Consider the following 16566-nt stretch of genomic DNA (forward strand, 5'->3'; position numbering starts at 1 on the left):
CCTATTCACGTTCGCAATTGATTCTAGCGTCGAAGAGATGATGCTGCTTTTCAGCTACGCTAGTACCGCACTGCCACTGCTTGACTTGCGTTGTACCTCGCCAGTTGGGCCTAGAACTTTGATTGGAGACCCAACAAACAAACAACGTCGTCCACAAGCTGCAGCTCGTGGTTCCACAGCAGACCACAGCAAGAATTAGTGTCTGTAGGATGTCGAAGAGGGGCAATTGAATGGTGTGAGTGGTGGATAGTATACGTCATCGGCCCGAGGCATCCCCCACTACAGCTGAACAGCTTATAGTGCTTGCTTTGGTACCTCTCACCTCTTCTTCTCCTTCCTTGTTCAATACCTTTCCAAACTACTCGTTCAATTTGAGGTGTTCTAAACATTTGCATCTGCATTCTGCATTAATGTAGGTTAACTCCAAATCCACTATTCAAACGAAGTTCTTTGTAGCATCAACCGAGCATCTAGCTACAGTTGTTACGCCAAAGCTTTACTAGATGGCCCCTTTCTATCATTTGAAGGAACTACAAAAACCACCTCGTTGATTGTCGAGAAAGAAATGCATTGTGCTTTGGACACAGTTGGATCATGCAGAGCATTGACTAACGCCATACAGAAACTATACCATCATGTCCTACAACGATTCATATGGCAGCGGCGGAGGCGGTAGCTATGGTGGAGATCGAAGGGAAGAACATGGCAGTGGACGCCAGGGTGGAGGCTATGGCGATGATCGCAGGGACGAATACGGTAGCGGACGCCAGGGTGGTAGTGGTAGCGGTTATGGTGAGGATCGTAGGGAAGAGCATGGCGGAAGACATCAAGGCGGCGGTTACGGCGACGAGCGTCGAGAGGAATATGGCGGAGGACATCAAAGCGGGGGTGGTTTTGGGGACAGACGTGACGACCGTCCCAGCGATAACTATGGGGGAGGCCAAGGTGGCGGCTACAACGATCGTCCCAGTGGTGGCCACAATGACCGCCCTTCCGGTGGAAGTGGATACAACGACAGACCATCTGGAGGAAGCGGGTATAATGACAGACCATCTGGAGGAAGTGAATATAATGACCGCCCCTCCGGTGGAAGTGGATACAACGACAGGCCATCTGGAGGAAGTGGATACAACGATAGGCCGTCCGGAGGCTACAATGACCGCCCTGGCGACAACTACTCAGGCGGGGGCTCAGGCGGTGGATACAATGACCGGCCCTCAGGCGGCTATGGTGGAGAACACACCAGTCAACATTCAACGGGCACTTCCTATGGAGGAGGCGGCCATGGTGGCTCGAATGATTTCTCAGGAGCGGCTCAGCATGCTTCATCTAACGCCGGGGACTCCGCGGACTCCAGCCTTTTCGGTACCGCGCTTGGTCTGCTCACGGGCAAGCAGAGCAAGCTTGAGAAGGAGGATGTTGACGAGGATGATGCTGTTCAGCAGCATCAGAAATTTTATGGCAATGGTGGAGGAAACCAACAGGCCAGCTCGAACAACATCGGCGCTGCTGCCGCTATGGAAGCCATGAAGCTATTCACCAATGGCAAGGGTGATGAAGGAAAGGGTGGGAAGAACGAGTTCATTGGTGCTGCAATGGGCCACGCAGCGAAGCTGTTTGATCAGCAGAGTAGCCAAGGAAATCTGGTGAGTATCATGACATCTGCATAAACTTCAAGGACTGATAATACTAGGAATCCGGAGCTTCTAAGCAGGATGCTATCTCTTCTGCAGCTCAAATGGCTCTGAAGCTATTCCTCAAGTCCGAACTTGGTGGAGGTGGAGGTGCCTCAGGAGGAAGTGGAGGCGCCAGCAGTCTCCTGAACTTGGCTGGAAAATTTCTGTCAAAGTAAAGAAGCAGTGCTTCTCTCTTCTAATCACGGCTGATTCATGATAATCATTATATGATGTGACTCTTCCAGCGCAAACTCGATATTGGGAAAATGTGTCTTTCAATCATATGTGAGATATGCTACATAGTTGACAAGTACGAAGACGAAGATACAAGATCGTAAGGTCCATGTGATATCAGATCAATTCAATCATGCCTCCGTATCAGTTGCTGAGGCTACTAGAGATGTACTGTGTAATGCCCTCTGAATAACCAAAGAGAACAGCTTCATCACCAAGAAACTGTCCCTTCTTCATGTCACGTTGTAGGGAAATTATGTACCTAAGGCTTTGATAAATATTTATAGCTGAGCATTTTGCAGTAGCTGTCTCAGGGCATGAGGCGGATAATAAATTGTCGTGTCTCGTCTTCACCTTTCCAAACATCGGTCTCTGGGTCAGAAGGCGAGGAATTTGCGCTTTGCCTGTTACATCGGAAAACAGATTGCAATTGATTAAAGGAATATTGTGAAATCAATTCTCGATCGCAGGTCGAGGATATTTGATTGCCAATGCACAGGTCTTCCCATCGCCATTGTTTGCCTTGTTTACCTTGGTTAACGATATGTTTGAGTAGACGCTGTAGTCCGAGGCCGAAATACGGGGAAGTGGGGAACAGGGAGGGCACGTGTTGGCAAAGGATGAACCTAAACCTGATGGGCGTAGTTATCTGGGTATGAGGTAAAAAATGCTTATCATTCATTTACGAACGCTTGCTCTTGTCGTTGGCTAGCGATAAATTGGCCTTTCTTTCCCCGCGATGCGATTGCTGGATGTGAAAGCCCGTTCACATTACCGGGCGTGCTGAATGAATCCGCATACCTCGCCATCCCCGTTTCCTCGTCTAATTGGTAGCTCCCAACCATGACGCATGCAACTTCATCGACTCTTCCTTCTTTGGGCCTTCCTCCCAGCGGTCTGAGCACCGCACAAGAGCCGCACCCAGACTCTGAAGAATTCGTACGGCACGAAAGACGCAGAGTTGCCAGCGAACTTGATACCATACAATCTCCCAATGCATCATTGGCCAATCCGAGTAGAGAGCCCTCCACCACACCAAGTTATCAACACTATCAAGACACACGATCCCGCGGAAGCGACCGCAATCCGTCGACGATATGGCGGCGGACTGCTACCCCAAGTGCCTCTGACATTACCACTATTCCGGATTCAGAGGGACCAGAAGCCAATGACACTCGAAGATATAGACTGCAAAGACAAGCAACGCACTGGTATGATCCTGTTGTGAGAATCTGGACCAGCCAGATTAGCATCACAATTGATGAAGGGTCGCATCGAGATCATCTAGGTAAGTTATCAATGAGCCAATCAATGCTGTGGTTGTCACGAAACTGAAGCAATCATGCAGCCCTCGAGCGAACCTTTCTTGGATACCTACGGACATCTCTGATGTTGACGATGACTGGAGTCATTATAGCCCAGCTCTTTCGTGTACATCACTCCGAAAATCCCAATCCTCAACTTGGCTTCTTTGTACTGGGAGTGCCTCTGGCAGCTACTTTCGTCATCTTGGCCATCATTGTACTCCTTATTGGAGCGTTCAGGTTCTGGAGACAGCAAAATGCCTTGGTCAGGGGGATGATTCATGCTGGCGGCTGGGAGATTTCGACTATCATGCTTTTTAGCATCTTGGTAAGTGAGCCTATCAATTTTTGATCCCTTCTCTGGCGCTCTGGGCTAATTGTCGTGGTAGCTGTGCGTGGCAATATTCATTTTGGTCACAGCAATTGACATAGAGAGAAGCTACAATTAGTATAATGATATGCCTTCATCTAACTCAAGACCCCCCCAATTCCTTTGAAGAGACCCTAATTGTCTTCCCTCTGGGTTGTCAACTACATTAGTTACAAGCGGCCCCTTAGAGAACTAAGTACACAGATCTGCATAATTCTTAGTGTCGCAGATGAGCAAATGCTTTTATCTCCTGTACATGGATTCAAAGCAAAGTACGATTAAGTTCTGAATACACCTCAACACAGACTCCAATGGTCTCGCTTGGCGCAGCTGTCCCACCCGCGAGTGCAAGATTACAACCAGCAACCAGCAAACATCGAGGTTCTAACCTTATAACCTACCACAGTAGCTCTATTCAGGTACTGTTGGTTCCAGAAAACCACTCATCGTACCTGAAAGTTGCATTTTCCGACGATTCTACGGCAGTGTTGGTCGAACAAGTTACCTTCTCTCGCTAACGTTACAAGGAAGAAATACCTCTAGTCTTGACAGTTTTTGTCTTCTTCGTTCCCGCCATATAGGTCGAATGGCTTCTTGGCTTCCGATGTTGGATGTTAACTTCCCCGGAGTAGAAGGAAGGAGCCATCAGACTACATGGCAGGCATGTGGACTCAGCAGTCCTCCATGAAGCCATCGCGACTTCCTCTTCAGATATGCGATAAACATATATGAAGCCCTCCTGGGCTCCCTGAACAATTTCTCCTTTCCTTTTTCTCTTCACCCACTTTCGATTGACAGACACGCAATGGGCTCATCTTTGTCCCCTGTGATTTTACCTCAATTGACTACCCACCTCTACAACGCATCAGCGTTCACAGCAGCAACAGCAACAGCAGCATCAACAGCAGCATAAGCAGCAACAGCAGCAACAGCAGCAACAGCAGCAACAGCAGCAACAGCAGCAACAGCAGCAACAGCAGCAGTCACAGCAACAGCAACAACAAGACGACGACGACGACGATGACGATGACGATGACGATGAAGATGGTGGGTTTCCTGGCGCTGGTGTTTTTGCTGGCGGCGGCGGCGAGCGGGCAGCAGCAGCAGCAGCATCAGCAGTACATGTGGTATTTGCTCGCTGAGAACGGCCTCGACGCGGTTCTCGAGAGGCTGGAGACAATTGCTGGAAACGTCCAGCCGCCCCTCCCCGTCCCCGTCATGGCCTTCGTCACCCTATGGGCGTTTTGCGCCACCATCGGTGCCCGCCTCGCTGCCGCCTGGGGTTTTGTGGTTCGGTGGGCCCATTCGAGGGGTCCCCGACCACTTTATGTCAAGTGTATCCTGTGGGTGGACGGCGTCCTGACGCCATTCAAGTTTGATGCAGAAGTCAGAGCTGCAAGCCTCCAACAGCAAGTCGAGGCCGAAAGGCAGCGAGCCGATGTCGAAAAGAAGCGAGCCGATAACGAAAAGAAGCGCGCCGATGACGCCGACAAGAGAGCTGATAAAGCTGACAAGAGAATTGAGGCCGCCATCGAGAGAGCTGAGGCCGCCGAAAAGCGAGCAGATGCTGCCGAAAAGCGAGCAGATGAAGCCCTGGAGCAAGTCAGAACCCTCCAGGCGGGCATTGCCGAAAACGTTGCTGACAGCGAGGAGGACGTCGAGGAAATTTTGGACAGTGTTCGGCACCTGTTCGAGGCATTCACGTCATAATTGGCGGATCTTGACATTCCCGCTTTGTAAGAATGAAGTTGAATGTGTAACGTTATACTACTGTACACATTGCTTATAATACATCTGTTCTATGTAACCTTTCGCTTTCATTCAAGGAAGACTAAAGTGTGAAGCCCGAACTCAGTCTAATCTACTACAGATTCGTTTAGTTAAATGCTGGTTGCTGGACCAATTGCGGACTGGGGCGTTGACTCAACGTACCGCAGGAATGGTTCTATTAGTTGGGAAAGTTCACCGACAGACACACAGCTATAAATCATCAATCACTTAGTCCCTGTACGACTCCGTTCGCCCCTTACAGCTCCGGACATCATGATTATTTCACGATGGATTCAAAGACGGCGCAAAGAATACCAGCTGACCAAGGAAGCGGAGGCACGCGAAACGGAGAGGCGTCTTCAACAGGAGAAGCTGGACCACCAACAGGCTCTCCTAGCCAGGGAAGCGGAGGCACGAGAAACGGAGAGACGACTTCAGCAGGAGAAGCTGGACCATCAACGCACTGAAAGGCTCCTTGGTACCCTAAAAGAGTTACAGCACACTATGGATCCTCTTATAGCTCTGCAGGTCTACAACAATCGCTCCTGTCCCCTGATCGGTCGTCTGCCAGAAGAACTTCTCCTAGGCATACTTGAATTTCTTTACGACGATGTGGTGACGGTCCTATGTCTCCGAATGGTCTCTAGGATATTCTTTCGCCTCCTTAACTATAAATCAAGCGCTTGGAGAAACCCGTTTCAGCACGGTCTGTGGAGGCCTGGCATTCACTATCTACCCCGAGGGCAACTGCTACAATTTCGAAGACTCTTGCAGAGATCTGGGCGGTGCGACAATTGTAGGCGTTGGAACGACGCGCATGCACATGTACTATACGACGACTGCAAATTCCATCAGCATCGCCGCGAGCCCCCACTCTTTGACAGGCTTTACTGCTACGCTTGTCACAGTCTCCACGACTTTCGCCAGTTCTCGTCTAGCTACCAGCTTGCATGGAGGGATCAACCGGAACGACGGTGTTTAGGTCAACAGGGGCTGGTAAAGCTGTGTGAGCATGTGCAAATCGCCTGGGCAAGCATCAAGGAGCATATCGACAAGTGGCGGCGGCAGCAGCAGTGTGGAGGGGGAGACTGGCAAGCTTGCCTCGACAGCTTTACTATTGAGTGCCACGATATTAGCCACGATACACGATGCACGCCCTTAGGGGCCCCCACCTGGCCTCGAGCTCGTCTCTCTAAAGGCATCCATGACTCTGATTTTGTAGTCCTCAATCTAGAGTGGGCACCTCACGCCCGCATCGACGCTCTCGCCCTACCTGGGGATAATCGAATACCTGCAACTGAGCTAAGGGCACTGTTCCAGAGGCTGAGGCTTCGAGGACCTGCTGATACACTGTACCCTTCGTACCGTCCAGGCGCTCTACCCGAGATGGCATGTTGTGGTTCATCGTCTTATATAGGAACCTTCATTAAGTATGAAGCAGGCGAGGGTAATCAGACAGTGCTCCAACCACCACTAGTCTTACCGCCATACTCGCAAATCTGGCCGTACCTTTTTGATAGCTATGGATTAGGACGCTGTGGCAAGATACTAAGGGTTACCCCTCATTACCTTGAAGGTGATGGCGACAACTGCAGCGCATTGCCGCAATGCCTCAAAGTCAGCTACAAGAAGGATATCATGATTTGCAAGATAGCACATGTGACGGACCCGGCTATCAAGATTATCCCCACCGACCATTGGCTCCACGCCATGGATATCAACACATACCCTCATCCGTCGGCGAGCCATATCAGGCCCCAGTGCAAGGACAGCACCTGCACCAACTACTATCAAAAACCTCGGGAGGATCACTCCTGCATGACTTGGCCCCAGGCCGACCGACCCCTAAATTGGTAGGACTCTTGCAGCGGTACCCCAAGGCGGTCAGGCATCATGCGCAACATTAATGAAGCTCCCCAAACAGCTAACGGGCGGATGCTAGAATCTTCATCACACTGTCCATTATTTGTCTGGAGGATTCATTATGTCTCGTGTCTCATGTCAACGCCATGGGAAGTGTCTGCAATACTTCTTCTTCCGGCCTAAATCTCTATCTCGGGTTCTCACACACAGTCCAACGTGGCCACCAGTACCGCTGAACAGTTACAGTCATTACCACTTCAACGGACTAAGCAACTCGCAGCTCGCCACCGTACTTTGCTTTCCATGCTTTTCACGAAACAACCATCATTCGACTCTCGTTTCTTCGTCCAGACACGATTGCGTCAATTTCAACTTCATGGACAGTGTCGGCCTCTCCCAGTTCACAGCCGATGTGCACAAGAATTGCTACCATACAGCTGTTCTGGGTGGAAGACAAGGTATGAAGATTCCTTGATCCCCGCCACCCCATGAAACAACCACCCTTTACTATTGGGGGAAAAGTTCTCTGCTATGGAGATGATCTGGAGGATCTTAAGGAGCTTAGCACATTCGCGAGTATATGCTTGCTGGGGAGACACGATTGTGTTTAAACGACCGAGGTCAACGTGGTGGAGGGGGGTATATTTACGTATTACGCAGAGTATGGCAAAGATCGTTCACGCTTCAATTTACTACTGAGGCGCAGAAACGTTCAATAGTAATACTATCTATGACAAAGTCACATGGTCGATCAAGCAACCGCTGCAGAATATCTATTACTCCTCTTTTCATAAGTTTGTTTTGTGTACTGTGTTTGATATAAGCCCTTGTTGTAACAGCGAATTTGAGCTCTACAGTAAAGCAAGTTCTGCAGATTGCTTTTGGCGTAGAGAACTTCAGATGAGCCTTAGATTTGCCCAAGACAGATTGAATGTTGGGAATAAAGGCAGCTACCAAAATACAATGAATTCCAATGAGCTCAAACTGTCAAAGTATGCATACACGTTATACTTCTGTTCTTTGTCTTGCATACGGCGAGGTCCCCCCCCTCAAAAAATTGGCACGCTATTTCGCTCAATAGCAAGTATTTAAATTTTTTGGGAGAGCCTCTTTAGCATGTGACATCTTTACCTTGGTAAATGATTGTCCAACTGTCAGAATTGAACAAATAGATGTTGCAAATCATAATATTTTGACATTTGGTCGATATGACATCGAAGCTCGGCCCCTGCAATTGGACTAGCCATTTACGTATTAGTAAGATCATATATTCCGGAGCTTTGACGACATAACATCGCAAGCGTCCGCCACTTTTCGGCGTTGTATCCTCCTGATCGACTTTCCTGCATTTTACAACCGCGACATCTCGTGCCTTGGGGAGCCTTTCTTGATCTCTCTTAACGCCCCTTCTGCTCTGTGGTCCTCTGAGAGGCTTCCACGACCGTGTTGCTTCCTCTACCGACCTCAAACCAGCTGCAAGCCCGCGCCGTACTCCCGATAACGCCATCATGGGTCTCTCTAAGTCCAGCAGGATCATGATCCTGCTGGCGATTGATTCCGCATTCTTCTTGTTGGAATTGGTCGTTGGTAGGCTCAGCATCTACAAGATTACAGCTCCATTTGCTAAATCTCTTTTCAGGTTACGCGGTACATTCCCTCGCACTCGTCGCCGACTCTTTTCACATGGTGAGTGATCACCCCTCCTTGTAACAATGCGCCATTAACATCCCGCGAAGCTGAACGATGTCATCTCCTTACTCGTGGGGCTTTGGGCAGTCAAAGTCGCAAACCAAAGAACCAACTCTAAGATGTATACATATGGTGTAAGCACTTCAGTCCCCACACTGGTATATTGATAATAACCCTCTGTAGTGGCAACGCGCCGAAACGTTGGGCGCCTTAGTCAACGGAGTGTTCCTCGTAGCTCTGTGTCTTTCCATCTTCCTCGAAGCCATTCAACGATTCGTCGAACCCCAGGAAGTTTCCCACCCCAAACTGGTCCTCATAGTCGGTTGCTTTGGGCTCGCTTCCAACATCATCGGACTCTTCCTATTCCACGATCACGGCCATAGCCACGGTGGCCATTCCCACAGCCATGGACCACAGGACTCTCATAGCGCAGCCGAGGAGGGACACGCACATTCCCACGGTCACGACCACGATGCTGAAGATCGCGCGGTAGCCGATGAATCCGGAAACGTTGTAGACGTATTACCTCAAAGCAGGGTCGGAAATTTCCCTTCCAGTATCAAGGGACAATCGAAAGCTAAGGATGTATCTTGGGATGTCACTCAAAACCCCACTCGGTCAGCATCTGGAAAGCGCGCCGCTCGGAGACACAGTCGGTCTAGGTCTCGAGGCTATTCCACATTGGACGAAATATACGTACACCCGTCGTCATTCCGACATAGCATCATTGAGTCTTCGCGCTTGGAACAGAATGACTCGGACTCTGATGCGGACAATGAGGATGCGGCAGAGGAAGAGCAGCCCACAGAGCAATCTCCTTTGCTGAAGGGCAACCAACCAACGTACGCCGACGCAGTCAAGGGAACACCAACAAAGAAGAGGGATTGCCATGTCGATCACAAGCACAACAAACCTCGGGAATCTGGCAAGGGCGGCGCTCATGGCCATTCGCACGGAGATCTAAACATGCGCGGAGTATTCCTTCACGTGATGGGTGATGCTCTCGGCAACATTGGTGTCATCGCTTCAGCTTTGATCATCTGGCTTACAGACTATTCCTGGAGGTTCTATTCCGATCCGCTCATATCGCTCATCATCACTGTCATCATTCTCGCGTCGGCTATCCCGCTATGCAAGGCAGCATCACGAATTCTTTTGCAGGCTGTGCCAGCAGGTCTCTCAGTTGATGAGATCAAGGAAGATATCACCGATCTCGACGGCATTGTTTCATGCCACCACATCCATGTGTGGCAGTTGTCCGACACCAAACTCATTGCTTCGTTGCATGTGCAAGTTGACTTCGATTTCAAGGGCGAGGGCTCAGCTCGGTACATGGACCTTGCCCGGGAGATCCGCAAGTGTCTACATGAATATGGCATTCACTCCTCGACCATTCAGCCGGAATTTTGCCTCGATGTCAATCATGACCACTCCGGCGCTACCGACGACAGCAGCGCTGACGAGGGCCATGCTAACGGCAACGGAAGCGGGAGCCAAGGCCGCGGAAGCAAGACCGGTAGTGTACGAGGAGATGTCGAAGCATGCCTGCTTGAATGCGGAGACGATTGCGGCAATTCGAAGCAGTGCTGCGTGTCCGACATCAAGGGATGCGGTGGGGATAATGGAAACGGGAAGTAATTTGTCTTCCTTTCCATGGTCATACGTAAAGAAAGATTTCATTGTATCATATTGGCCAATAGTCCTTCATATCTTTTTTCATGGGGTATCATGCGGTAGACTTTCTCTTGTTTCCCAACCAATAGGGGTCATAGTGTAGAAGGGAAGGAGGTCTGTGTGTGTTTTATAAGGCGTTGAAAAAAGGGATGGCGGGAAAGCGGAGGAATACCTGTACCTTAGTACTTCACTTGATGTTTCCATCTTAAGTTTCCTTTCTTACATCTAATCAATCTTCCTATATTGTCATCGCTCTCTCTCATCTATGATCATTCTTCCCATCGTTCTCATTTGTACCTGTAGTGCTCCAATGCATCGAACAGGGATTGTAGGCAGTGTTCAAATTGATTCATCATTCCAATAAATTCCAGAATTTGCTTACGAGGGTCTTACTGTTCTCTCCTTCGGATCAGGAAATCAGGGGTTGAATAGTAGACTGCGGCTGTCGAGTCTCTCCACGAGAATCCATCATCAAGTGGTACCGTTCGATGAATGCATACATATATCAAGCCATGTTAGAGGCTTACAACAAACAGTGGCTAGAGTGCAACTCCGCAGAGACCTAATGTGTAAGTCTGCTCATCCTACCATATATCAGGGACGCGAGCAAGGAACGTCTTGTATATGATTCGTTCCCACTCTTCTCCCATCCCTCGGTCCACCGTACCGCTCGACTTGAACGCGGGGATAGCCAAGGGATCCCCAGCCGAGCGGCTTAAGGAGATAGTAGGCAGAGGGTGGATAGCACCGTGGGAAACATGGAAAACATCGGTTCAAACCGTAAATCACCTTCTAAATTTATCCTTTGCAGCGACGGGGGGGAGGGGGAAATCCAGCAGGTCGAACCGCGACCACTTCCCTCCTTCCATCTTGCGATGATCATCTTGCCGCACGCCCTACGTATCTAAGGTGCTTGTATCTATTGGCACTACTTTTAAATACCTCTTTCTAGCTTCGGGAATTGCGATTGAATGCGTGTCCGTCGAAGGGGAAATAAGGCGGTTGCAAGCGCGTGCGCTTCCTTTGGTGGAAGGAAGCATCCCGTTTGATATCAACAACGAGAGGACCTGCCTATATAGGCATGGCGACGATACCTGCCGATAGTTACATGACATTAAGCGGGGGTAGTGATGCGCGTTTTGGGCGGGTGGGACGGACGAAGCACCACCCACCCGTTGAGCTGGGAAAGCTTGTGTCGACGGGAGGCGATGCTTGTTTTCTTGTGGCTGGCTTCGTCGTTCGCTCCATGCAGGCATGTGTCCTGTTTCCCGTCTCGGGATTGCGCATCACAGATAGTTTTGGTTTGAGATAGTGGTACGCTGGAGTTGCAACGTGGATGAAGGCGGGGTTTCCGAGGTCCACGATACATACAATGTTCAATGTACCCCAGTTGCGGGGGCAAAGGTCGGACCATGGTGTGGTCTATAGGCGAGGCAAGGACTGGAGCAGTTTTTGTGTAGTAATTAGATGGTAATAATTAATTGTAAGACATATTCAGCAAAGTCCTGCTATCTGAGGGAAAGGGGGGTCGTGTGATTTGGATCCAATCCGGGATCCGAAATGTGGGTAATGAATGTGGGCCATTTCTATGACATACGAGTTCGAAATTCAAAGGTCGTGGTCTCGTCTGATTATGTGAGGACCTTTCTGTTATTAGCGTTGAAAGAGTTTGAGCTTGAGACGGCATATATTCGGTCAAAATACATAGACAGGTCGGTATAGGTCAACATTATTGGGATTGATCAAGTCTGGTGGCTCTCGTGGCATGCCACATACCGTATTTGACTTGCAAAGGACAAAGCCAACGATAGCATAGGCACTGCATACATATTGATGGATACGGAGTAGTGGCCTCATTGGGCCTGTTGGGATCGTCAGTATTGTGTCCTGTGTAAGGATGGTTTGGTGATTTGGAAGGATTGTATTCATTCCTTCTGATTCATAAGCCCTTCGCAGCCAATTGGCACGACACCAATGAAAATCCCAAATATGCAAAAGCAATTATTACAATTGCAATGATTTGAGAGGAACATCTAGATTGTCATGGTGTTGGAACTCTGGAACTTTGGTTCTTGAGTGAAGCCACACCACATGCCTGGTTTCCCCGAAGGACCCTTACTCGGTCTCCTCCGGGGTTGCCACACGTGCAAGTCCCGTCGTCTCCCGCGAAGGCGCTCTAATGGCCTGCCTAAAGAAAATATTTTTTCACAACGCCAGCGCGGAATTCAAGAAAAAGTCCCACCATAGATAACGAAACGAGAATTTGGCCGAAAAAAATGAGAGAGGAAATTGTCCAGAATGTCTAATTTCTGTGTGAAGGTTGAGCCTCGTAGGCTTTTGGAATTTGCTATGTTTGATGGTCGGTCAAGCTTCCAGAAGGAAATGATTCCGCGCCGTTCCTATCACTCGTATCCTGTAATCCGACGTCAGCGGGCGTGCTATTGCATCGAATGCTGGACTTGCAGACGCCCTATGTGGCTTTTGGGATATGCTGCAGACGACGTGGGTCTTGATAATGTATGTGATGTGGGTTCTGGGGTAGTGAAGTGGCTGTCGAGGACTCGAGGATTACATCGAGACGAGCCTTATCGTTTGTGCCTGAATGGTTTGTTTGGTTCATTTGGTTCTTGGTCGCCGTTGTGCCTGGAAGTGGAGGCAATGTAGTTCGATCCGTTCATTGCAACTTTACGATGTAGGTGTTCCAAAGATGAATTGTCCATTAGCCGGCCTGTCCGCCGGAGGATCAACCCCATTTGGGAAACGAATAGAATATGGCTGCCAATCATAATACGACCTGTTCATGCCTAAACAAGCGGTGGCGTGAAATAAGAGTATCCACGCATGATAGGCGAAGGCTTGGGGTGCTTGTTGGGGGATACATCGTCGGGGGTATCGACAGAACAGGAATCTCGGGCACGGAGAGGCGTGTTACATCGGCCATGGCGAGGAAGCTTAGGCTGTCTTGACCATTTCTTGGTGTCGCTTGGTCGCGAGGCTCCGAGGGAAAGTGATACGGATACGCGTTGGTGAATTGGTAATGAGCCTGTGGTGGTGGGTTTGTCGGACGGTGGGTGGTGGGTGCCACGGCGCGTCGATACCGAGGGTGTGTGTACTGTATGTACAAGGACATTTAATAACTGTGCCCACCCCCAGATTGGCCTTCGAGTCTCCTCTTGTTCTGCATCCAATCCATTCTCTTTCTTTTTGCGGAGGTTCTCTCGTCACTCGCGGAGCAATGGATCAATATCTCACTGAGGCAGATCGGTACGTGCAGTCGATATTGCAGAACATGCAAACCTTGCAACTTTTCCAACGCAAATCCTGACAATATTTCATTTAGTCTCCACCAGGAGCTCGACAAGCCCGATGGCTCAAACAAGCGAGTTGATATGGCAGGCGGAGACCTTGGAAACCACCCCCATACTGTACCGGAGGTTCAACCCGTCGTCGACGAGAAGCACCCCTCCAACGCGCCAGGCACAGCAACACCTGAGAAGGAGGTCTACCGTGACGCCGAGGACGAAAGCCTGAGTGGTGAAATCCCTACCGCAGAGGAGAAGAAGACACTTCGCCATGTCGGCGAGCCTTTGCCTTACGCTGCTTTCCTCGTCGCCATTGTCGAATTGTGCGAGCGTTTCACCTACTACGGTGCCTCAGGTCTTTTCCAGAACTATATCGCCAGGCCTCGGGATGGAAGCGACGGTCGCGGTGCCCTTGGTATGGGCCACCAAGGTGCCACTGGTCTTTCCACATTCTTCCAGTTCTGGTGCTATGGTAAGTGCCAATCGCTTGTTATTTGCCTGGCTGGTCGTCCATTCGGAAACCACCAAGAATCCCCAACACAAAGCCACAAGCACATGTGACTGACTTATTCTTCAGTGACTCCCATTCTCGGTGCCATTATCGCTGATCAATATCTCGGCAAATACAACACAATCGTCATCTTCTGCTTCATCTACCTTGCCGGTCTCCTCATTCTCACCTGCACATCCATCCCATCTGCATTGAGCCATGGAGCTGGACTTGGCGGATTCGTCGTTTCCATCATTATTATTGGATTGGGAACTGGAGGTATCAAGTCGAACGTTGCGCCCCTTATTGCCGATCAATACAAGCGTCGCCAGATGGTCATTAGTACCGATGCAAAGACCGGAGAGCGCGTCATTCTCGACCCAGCCATCACCATCCAGCGTATTTACATGATCTTCTACTTCTGTATCAACGTTGGTTCGTTGTCGCTCCTCGCCACTCCCTACATGGAACGCGATGTCGACTTTTGGTCTGCCTTCTTGCTTTGCACTTGCGTCTTCCTCGTCGGTACTCTCGTTTTGGTCTTCGGAAGGAAGATCTACATCGTTCGACCTCCTCAGGGATCCGTCATTACGAATGCCTTCCGTGTGATCTGGATGATGATCACCAACCGCAACAGGGATGGAGCCAAACCTTCCTACCAGGCAGCTCTTGGAAAGAACGCCAACCTCGCTTGGGACGACCACTTTGTCGAGGAGGTCAAGCGTGCCCTCATCGGTTGCCAGGTTTTCTGCTTCTACCCAATTTACTGGGTTGTCTACGGCCAATTCTCCAACAACTTCGTCACACAGGCAGGTCAGATGGAGGGCCACGGAATCCCCAATGACTTGATGCAGAACTTCGACCCTATCGCCATTATCGTCTTCCTCCCTCTCATGGATCGCTTCTTCTACCCCTTCCTGCGAAAGATGAACATCAACTTCCCGCCCATCAACCGTATTGTGGTTGGCTTCTGGATTGCTTCCTTGGCCATGGCGTACGCTGCCATCATCCAGTACTACATCTACAAGGCCGGACCTTGTTATGAACACCCTCTCTGCGATGCCAGCATCGTCGATGGCGTCGCCCAAGGAAACAAGATCCATATTGCCGCCCAGACCGGTGCCTACATGCTCATCGGTATCTCCGAAATCTTTGCTTCCGTCACTGGTTTGGAGTATGCCTACACCAAGGCTCCCCCAAGCATGAAGTCATTCGTTCAGTCCATGTACCTCCTCACCAACGCTTTCGGATCTGCCATCTCCGAGGCCTTGAACCCTGTTCTCTACGACCCTGCCATTCAATGGATGTTTGTCGGTTTGGCCGTCAGCAGTTTCATCGCCGGTTGCTTGATGTGGATCATCTTCCACCACTTGAACGAGACCGAGGACGAGATGAACGCCTTGGACAAGGACTACGATGACCCGTCGCTCCATAAGGGCGTGCAGGGAAAGGAGAGCATTGATGCTTAAACGCAAACAGAAACGCACCCGCGAAATACCCCTCTGGACATTGTATGTGTGTGGAGCAGAATTCTACACAAGGGGCAAATGCAACGACGGCGCATGATCGGGTTCCCATATAGACCACCCAAGATGAACAAAGATCATGAACTATATAATCCCAAGCTCCCTTCTCTACCTTAGAACTCAAATCATATCATAATTTCATACACAAACGTGCCACTTGCTATCTCGATCCGTCGTGTCCAAATTCTCTGTGACATTAGCCAAGTCAACTTAGTAACAGCAGTAGTCAGGCGAACACGTACCTCGACAGACAGCATCAAATGGATCTTTACATGTCCGAGCAATCGAAGAGCTCACGAAGCAGATCCACATCCCCCTCTCTTAACACCAGCTTTGGCGGAAATAGTTATCTTTTTTTATTTATTGATTAATTAGGTATACACAAAAGTCCTTCTCCTGTCTTAACTCCCCCGCTCCACGCCTAACACTACCCTCGCTGGTATCCCCGATGATACCGCCGCCCGTAGTGCCGTCCAATCCATAATCGTGGGATTGATTGATAGTGGCTGGGGGACACTAGGGGGGCGTTTGGGATTCTCCAAGTTTCCTCCTGGACTACATTCATCCCCACAAGCTATTACCGCCTCTGGCTGTCATTCTATATGACAGCTAGTATTACCCCCCACGCTCACCCATACGTTCGGCCTTTCCCGCCCTTGTTTGACTAC

The 16566-nt window shown here is 49.9% G+C and overlaps 5 protein-coding genes across 5 annotated transcripts; all 5 read left to right on the top strand.

Annotated features, from left to right (window-relative positions):
- Nucleotides 1-371: 371 nt before the first annotated feature.
- On the top strand, nt 372-2159 carry BU24DRAFT_424338 (uncharacterized protein). The gene is made up of 3 exons (XM_033528474.1): nt 372-412; nt 623-1646; nt 1694-2159. The coding sequence occupies exons 2-3, from the start codon at nt 636-638 to the stop codon at nt 1850-1852; spliced, it is 1170 nt and encodes a 389-aa protein (XP_033381663.1). The 5' UTR covers nt 372-412; nt 623-635; the 3' UTR covers nt 1853-2159.
- A 423-nt stretch (nt 2160-2582) lies between these two features.
- On the top strand, nt 2583-3553 carry BU24DRAFT_234965 (uncharacterized protein). Its single transcript, XM_033522223.1, has one exon. It carries the CDS (start codon nt 2754-2756, stop codon nt 3243-3245), a length of 492 nt encoding a protein of 163 aa, XP_033381664.1. The 5' UTR covers nt 2583-2753; the 3' UTR covers nt 3246-3553.
- On the top strand, nt 3309-7211 carry BU24DRAFT_434411 (uncharacterized protein; the record flags this gene model as incomplete). The annotated part of the gene is made up of 3 exons (XM_033530023.1): nt 3309-3542; nt 4454-4631; nt 5686-7211. The coding sequence occupies 3 exons, from the start codon at nt 3309-3311 to the stop codon at nt 7209-7211; spliced, it is 1938 nt and encodes a 645-aa protein (XP_033381665.1).
- Nucleotides 7212-8559: 1348 nt separating this feature from the next.
- On the top strand, nt 8560-10947 carry BU24DRAFT_452253 (zinc/cadmium resistance protein-like protein). The gene is made up of 4 exons (XM_033531175.1): nt 8560-8804; nt 8857-8903; nt 8954-9040; nt 9090-10947. Exons 1-4 carry the CDS (start codon nt 8726-8728, stop codon nt 10542-10544), a joined length of 1668 nt encoding a protein of 555 aa, XP_033381666.1. The 5' UTR covers nt 8560-8725; the 3' UTR covers nt 10545-10947.
- A 3022-nt stretch (nt 10948-13969) lies between these two features.
- Nucleotides 13970-15841, top strand: BU24DRAFT_351044 (peptide transporter PTR2-A; the record flags this gene model as incomplete). The annotated part of the gene is made up of 2 exons (XM_033523667.1): nt 13970-14354; nt 14460-15841. The coding sequence occupies 2 exons, from the start codon at nt 13970-13972 to the stop codon at nt 15839-15841; spliced, it is 1767 nt and encodes a 588-aa protein (XP_033381667.1).
- Nucleotides 15842-16566: the final 725 nt, after the last annotated feature.

This window comes from Aaosphaeria arxii (assembly GCF_010015735.1).
Source record: "Aaosphaeria arxii CBS 175.79 unplaced genomic scaffold BU24scaffold_6, whole genome shotgun sequence".
NCBI classification, from domain to species: domain Eukaryota; kingdom Fungi; phylum Ascomycota; class Dothideomycetes; order Pleosporales; genus Aaosphaeria; species Aaosphaeria arxii.

Bases quoted from the DNA above. Each gene is read 5' to 3' on its own strand.
- BU24DRAFT_424338 (XM_033528474.1), top strand. From the start codon at position 636: ATGTCCTACAACGATTCATATGGCAGCGGCGGAGGCGGTAGCTATGGT. The intron at 1,647-1,693 runs GTGAGTATCATG...TGATAATACTAG, and splicing joins AGAGTAGCCAAGGAAATCTG to GAATCCGGAGCTTCTAAGCA.
- BU24DRAFT_234965 (XM_033522223.1), top strand. From the start codon at position 2,754: ATGACGCATGCAACTTCATCGACTCTTCCTTCTTTGGGCCTTCCTCCC.
- BU24DRAFT_452253 (XM_033531175.1), top strand. From the start codon at position 8,726: ATGGGTCTCTCTAAGTCCAGCAGGATCATGATCCTGCTGGCGATTGAT. The intron at 8,904-8,953 runs GTGAGTGATCAC...CATCCCGCGAAG, and splicing joins TCGCCGACTCTTTTCACATG to CTGAACGATGTCATCTCCTT. The intron at 9,041-9,089 runs GTAAGCACTTCA...AACCCTCTGTAG, and splicing joins CTAAGATGTATACATATGGT to TGGCAACGCGCCGAAACGTT.